General features: G+C 34.4%; 1 protein-coding gene across 1 annotated transcript; it reads left to right on the top strand.

Annotated features, from left to right (window-relative positions):
• Positions 1–263: 263 nt before the first annotated feature.
• LOC308507998 (keratin-associated protein 20-2-like) lies at positions 264–452 on the top strand (the record flags this gene model as incomplete). The annotated part of the gene is made up of 1 exon (XM_081074142.1): positions 264–452. One exon carries the CDS (start codon positions 264–266, stop codon positions 450–452), a length of 189 nt encoding a protein of 62 aa, XP_080930268.1.
• Positions 453–7,602: the final 7,150 nt, after the last annotated feature.

A 7,602-nucleotide genomic window follows, 5' to 3' on the forward strand; every position in this document is an offset into this window, starting at 1 on the left:
AAGGTTGCTTGTTATTAGCATCTACTTTGATTGTGGGAATCCTGACACACAGCAAAGGATTCTTAGTTATGAGGATGTCTTTCTGCCTAATGAACCATAGATTCTGAAAGTATGCAAATTAATGTAAAATATGAGGCTGACTCCTGCACGTGGTTTGCTCCACCCACCAAGAATGGTGTATAAAAGGCCCGGAACAGATGTTAACATTCACACAGAGAAAACTGCTAACCTGCTCCTCAACTGAACCTTCCACTCCCAACACGATGTGCCATTGCAGCAACCACTATGGTGGCCTGGGCTACGGATATGGTGGCCTGAGCTATGGCTATGGTGGCCTGGGCTATGGATATGGCGGCCTGGGCTATGGCTATGGCCGTGGCTATGGTGGATATGGATGTGGCTGCTGCCGCCCATCTTGCTATGGCAGATATTGGTCCTATGGATTCTACTGAGAAACTTCTGGAGCCACTCAACCTGTAGAACTCCTTTCCTGTGCTTCTAATGATCCTTCCAGGGTTCTTCTTATAAGTAATATATTTGTCTTTCCAAACAGTGAAAATTTTATCCTAGACTACTTCAACTTCAGATTGAATACTACAAATTCAGCATGTTTCAACTGGATTGACCAAAGTCACATGTAATACCCCATGATTCATAAAAAAATGTTTGATATTGTGTTCCTTCTGCTTTCATTTTAACTTAACGTTGATGTGAAAAAGTTTTTAAGTTGACGTTTCAATAAACTTTCTCTTCCTTTGCAAAATGCTTTGCATTTATATTATTTTCTCTCTGTCATTTGGATGTGTAGGTTTGGATGTGTACCTTCCATTTAAGGGCTCACGGGAGAAAAAACACACATCAGGAATCTTTATAGATAAACAGCCACACATCTAGAGACAGTGGATAGTAAAATGATAAGGCTGTGTAATATGGGTTTGTTTGTCAGGCAAGAGGGAAAACTCTGCTTAGCCGTAGTATAAAATGCAAGGCTCAGATAGTTTTGGTCCCTCATTTAATATTTTTGGTTGTTATAAAGAGTAAAGATGTGTGATTTATATAGATCACTTTGTATGCCAAAATCTCCTTCAGTTAAAAATAGATTAATGAATACAATTACTTTTTAATACCTACTAAAATACAATAATTCACCAGTATACACTTATGAAACAGATATCTTGGAGGATGCTCTGTGCATACTCCTCCATAGCTAAGCTTCACTCAGTTCCACTGTCCTGGTGTTCTTTATTTTTCCTCACCACCAGGTCTCACTTCTTCTACCTGACTCCATGCTGAACAACATGGAACACATGAAATGTAACATTTTACCTTAAAGAAAAGCTTAAATCAGAGTCTTTTAAAACTGCTGCTTTAGACTTTCCATGAGTACAAATGTCTCTCCATTTGCACAAAGCACCTCTATTCTCAACTGAATGGTGAGGAGGATGATAAACAGTCCTGTATTATGTTTGCCCTCTGCTACTGTCCAAAAAATATGCATGGTAAACCCAAGACAAATGTAAAACAGAAGGTGACTCCAGAGAATGAAGCAGAATTGTATTTGGAGGATCCCCACTCCTAGAATTGAGATGTTTAAGAGATTCCTCTACGATACCCACATCTTGAACGGCAGCATTTTACAAGATTATGATACGTAGAAGTCAGATAGAGATAGATGATTGATAGATATAGATAGATGATAGATAGATAGATAGATAGATAGATAGATAGATAGATAATAGATAGATAAAGACAGGTAGATATAATAAAATGTTTACAATTAAGGAATGTGAGTGAAAACAACTTTGAAAGTTTTTTCACTGGCCTTATACTTTTCTGTTTGAAATATTTTAACATAAATTATACCAAACATTAAAAAAAAAAAAAAAAGGCAATGGTGTGGTCAACATTTTTTTAAAAAATGATTACATAAAATGCTTTCATGTAAATCTGAGCCACTCCAGTCATCTACATCTGAGCTGGCTAAATTCTTATCCTCATATATTAAGGTTTTAAATGATGTATTGCCTATAAAAACAGCACTATTCTTATACATTCATACTGTTGGCAGTGTCCTGATGCCACTGTGCTCCTGTGTGATTACAATTTGTTCCTTCCACATCACATGCTTCTGATTGCTCCTCTATAGTTCAAGGGAAAAGAGGAGAACATCTGCCATGCCTCCTGGTTGCTGATTCAATGGCTCAGCCTGTCAATATTATGCAAAACTCCTCCAATAACGAGAGCCCTGGCCCCCATATGCACACTCCAGCTTCAACAACTTGGAACAAGGCTTTCCTCCTACACTGATTCTTGTATGTGGTTCCAACTTTTGCTTTGTAGTCATAACAATCTGTTTGTTTCACTCATTCTGATATCGATCACTCGCCACTCACACAAGGAACAACGGGAGAAATGGAATTTCACCCGAGGAGATTCTATTCAGCTAACAGAGACAAGAAGAAATCGGAAATCCAAATAGTCTAATACTTATAAAATAAAATTGAATTGTATTTTAAAACATCCATGCAGAATAAAAAATTTAAAAATCCAGGACCAGGTGGCTTCACTGGTATATTATTTAAACCACTTAAGAAAAAAAGAAATACCTATTATACAAAATCTCTTCCACAGAACAGGAAAAGGGCAACACTAACAATATCAAGACTTAACAAGGACATACAAGAAAATGGACTATTTTTTTGTGAACATAGCTATAAAAACCTGAAACATATTAATGACCAAAAACATAACCTATAAGCTATATTCCAAGATTGTAAAATCCTAGACCAGGTTAATATATGGAACCTCAGTCAGTGCAATTCACCACATTAACAACAAAAAACAGTCCTATATCTTAATCGATACAGATAAAATATAAAATTCAGTATGCATTCATGAATTTTTAAAAATCTCAGTAAACTAATAATGGAAAATAATTTTCACAATTTGATAAATGGCATTTACATACTCATGAAATCTACAGTTATATCATGCTTAATGCTGAAACATAGAATAATTTCCACCTGAGGTAGGAACAAGATAATGATCATTATCACCACTTAATAAAAGTTTGTACTACTTTGGTCTTAACCAGAGCAATAACATGTAAATACACAAATGTAACAAAGACGGGGAAAGGAAAGTATAGACCTGTGACTGTCAACAAATGACTATCCAGTTGGTACTGGTTTAAATATAGCATATAGGCTAAAAGAAAAAAGAAAGTCTACAACCAGCCTCAAAAATATGAATTGTCAGATTTACACTACTAGGATACCACTGTGTGTAGAAGATGACTTCATAATAAACTATTATTCATTTGATAACAGTGTGATAGAAAATGAATCTTAATTCATACCTTACACCAAAATAAGATGCAAAAATGTCTTGATTAATTTGAAGTAGGCAACAACTTCTTAAACAAGATATAAAGAGCACTAACTATAAAAGAAAATATTAATAGATTGAACTTCATTAAAATCAAGAACTTCTATTTTTAAGATAGTGAAAAAGCCACTGATGGGGTGAAGATAATTACAAAACATCATATGTAAAAAAGGATTTGTACGAAAGATAAATAAAAATACCTACAAATCACGGGACAAAGACATAAACCATAAGTAAAAGTGGCCTAAACCTTGGACAATCATTTTGCAGAAGATAACCAACCTCAGTAGAGCAAGAAAATGCAAATTATAACCACAACACAATAGCACTGGATACCCCTCAGAATGGCTAAAATTAAAGACACTGAAAATACCAAGAAATTTTGAGAATGTGCAGCGACTGGAACTCACAAACATGACAGGTGGGCCTGTAAATTGGCATAGCCCTTACAGAAACAGTTTTGCAGCATCTAAAAATGCTAAAGACATATGTATCCTAAAACCCAGCATTTCCACCCTATAGCAATAGTGACTTTTATCCCGTTCAGTTATCTTGTGTCTTCCACACACTCACAAATCCACATATATAAACTCTATTCTTCGACCACCTTTTGAGCAAATGAGAAAAAACAAGCCAACAACCTAAAACTTGGACTAAGGATTACATGCCTTATGTCGTACCAAGTAACCAGGACATATCATTTCAACTAACCTGGTAATTAAAATTGGGGGGAGAATCTCTAAAAGCCCATGTTTGATCAAGGTCATTCTGACATAAAAGTGAAGTAAGCTTAGCAATGAGGCTTTTCACTTTGCCTAGTGACTCAAAAGATTTAACAGGACCTCTAATGCCTCCTAATGTCTTCTAAATCTCTTTCAAAGCTCTCTCACTGGTGGCATTCATGGAGAATCTTGTTTTGCAAGGCATCTTGGAAAATGTCATCCCTGGTCTTCCAGACCTAGCGTTATTTGAGAATAAAGAAAGAATGACAAATTGATCATCAACCTTAGAGTAATTGCTTCTCAAAATAGAACAAAATGTCTTATTAAGTCACATGATTTAATTTTGGAACACTTGGATATAATAGTCAAACAATCTTACATCTAATAAACTCTTCATAAGTAAACAAAAGATTCAGTAAATTTTCATAAAAATGAAATATAATTTAGCAAAATATATGAAATGCACCAAAAACAGCACTTAGAGGAAAATTTATAACATTACATGTATATATTAAAAAAGAAAACAAGTCTAAACATCCTAGGAAACTATGGAAAGAAGAGCATGTAAGCCTAAAGAAAGCGTATGAAAAAAATATAACAAAATTGGAACAAAACTCAAAGAAATTGAAAACAGGAAAGCATACAGAACATCAACAAACAAAAACCAGTTCTTTGAAAATATAAAATTTATAAATCTTTAGTCAGGATAGCCAAAAACAAAAAGAAAGGGAAAATATACAAATTACCTATAGAAGAGAGATTGTCACTACTTATCCCATGAACATTAAAAGAATAATAAAGGCTCCTTTGTGCAAAATTATCTGTCCATATTTATGTGGGTTTATTTCTGGGTTTTCAATCTATTCCATTGGTCTGGGTGTTTGTTTTTCTGTCAATACCATGCTGTATTGATTATTTTTGCTCTGTAGTACAAGCTGAAGTCAGGGAGTGTGATAACTCCAGCATTATTCTTTTTTTCTTAGGATTGCTTTGGCTATTTGGGGTCTTTCATTGTTCCATACAAATATGATGATTTTTTATTCTATTTCTTTAAAAAATGCCATTGGGATTTTGATGGGATTGGATTAAATCTGTATATTGCTTTAGGTAATATGGCCATTTTAAATACACCTGAAATCTGTGTAACTTTACTAACAATTGTCACCCCGATAAACTTTAATTTAAAACAATGAAATAAAATATGTATTGATTCTTCCAATCCATGAAAACGGAATGTCTTTGCATTTCTTTGTGTCTTCTTCGTAAAGATATATGAGCTCCGATGTTCATCGCAGCTTTATTTACGGTAGCCAAGACATGGAAACAATCAAAGAGGCCTTTGATAGATGATTGGATAAAGAAGATGTGGAATATATACACAATGGAATACTATTCTGCCATAAGAAAAGATGAAATAGTGCCATTTGTGACAACATGGATGGATCTTGAGATTATTAAGCTGAGTGAAATAAGTCAGACAGAAAAAGTCGAGAACCGTATGATTTCACTGATATGTGGGATACGTAACTGAAAGCAACAAAGGAATAAGACAAAGAAACAAAAACTCATAGACACACACAATAGTTTAGTGGTTACCAGAGGGGGGAGGGGAGTGGTAGAAGAAGGTAAAGGGGATCCAATATATGGTGATGGAAAGCTCTGGGTGGTGAGCACACAATGTGATATATAGATGATGTATTACAGAATTGTACACTTGAAACCTATGTATTTTTACTAACCATGTCACCTCAATAAATTTTAATTAAAAAAAGAATAATAAAGGAATACTGGAAACAGGTCTATATCAAAATTATGATGATCCAATTTCTTAAAAGACACAGGCTACCAAAATTAACACAAAAAGAAACATAACTTTGAGTCCTATATCTATTTTAAAAAATTGAATCACTAAATAGTAATCTTCCATGAAAGAAATTACCATGCCTAAATGTTTTTACCATTGAATATTACCAAACACTTAAAAAGGCAATGATACCAATTTTCCACAATATCTTCCAATAAATGGAAGCAGAAAAACACTTCCTAACTAACTCATTCTTAGATGCCAGCATTACCTTAATACCTAAATCAGATAAAGATAATACTAGAAAGGAAAATTAAAGAATAATATTTCTCATGAACATAGATGCAAAAATCCCCCCAAAAAATGTTAGCTAATCAAATACAGCCATGTGTGAAAAGACTATATATCATATAATTCAATTATATAACATTCTGGACAAGGTAAAACTATAGAGATAGTAATAAGTTCAGTGGTTTCCAGGGTTTCAAATAGAGGGGAAATCACAGGAAATATTTTTAGGGCAGTGAAACTATTTAGCATGATATTGTATTAGCAGATAGATGACACTATGCATTTGTCAAAACCCATATAAATTCACAGCACAAAGACTGAACCTTAATTTATGAGAACTTTAAAAAAATCATTTAGAAGAATAAGGAATCCCAAAATGGAACACAGAATATTACAAAATCACCTGACTGTATTACAAATGTATGAAACATTTTCGCTGAAGATAGTAGGGAACAATGTTGCAGACCTAAGTAACTTTGGAAATGAGTAGTCTGTGAGACTGAAGGCAAAAGAAACTACACATTATATATACATTAACCCATTCATTATTTCCATTTAAGCTAGTCTACACACTCAAAGCTCCTTAAATAAATGGGAGGCAGGTCCCTTGAGGAAGGTCCCTGCTACATTGCTTAAAAATTGTACTGTAAACCTTTTCTTCAGCCTTCCTCAAAGGACCGGTGACAATTGACTATGACAGTGACAATTTTAGTGACAGAGCATTGGGGAAGGAAAAAGCACTGGAATTTTCAGGGATTACCAGATACTGGCTCTCAACTGACACTAGCTTTTTAGAGTCCTGGAACACCATTATGGCCAGGCCAATCATCAATAGAGCTTTGGCTTAGATCTTTTAATGGCCTTAGTGAATCCATGACTCCTTCCTGTGAGTGCATGGTTAAATATGCACGGTTAGCATATTTATAACTGGCAGAATCTGAGCAATGGTTTCCTGGAGTGAGGTCTCTTACGATAGGAAAGAACAAAAGCACTAGAGCTACCTCTTCTTACCAAAATAGTAAGCAAATAACTAAGTAAGTAGGTAAGTACATAAGAAATAAATAAATAAATAAATAAATAAATAAATAAATAAATAAATAAAATAGTTTATTTCTGGAAAGATTATGAAGATGAATGCTACCTATAGTAGTTTCCTAGGGCTGATATGGCAAAGTACCATACATTTGGTGGCTTAAAGTAACAGACATTTATCCTCTCACAGTTTTGGAGGCCAGGAATTCAAAACCAAAGTGCTGGTGGAACCATGCTGTCTCTGAAGGTTCTAGAAGAGAATCTATCTTACCTCTTCCTAGCTTCTGATAGTTGTCCGCAATCTTTGGTTTTCCTTGCCTTGTAAATACATCTCTTCAATTTCTGCCTCCATTGTTACATGACTTC

The sequence above is a fragment of the Rhinolophus hipposideros genome, assembly GCF_964194185.1.
Source record: "Rhinolophus hipposideros genome assembly, chromosome: 2".
Taxonomy (NCBI): Eukaryota; Metazoa; Chordata; class Mammalia; order Chiroptera; family Rhinolophidae; genus Rhinolophus; species Rhinolophus hipposideros.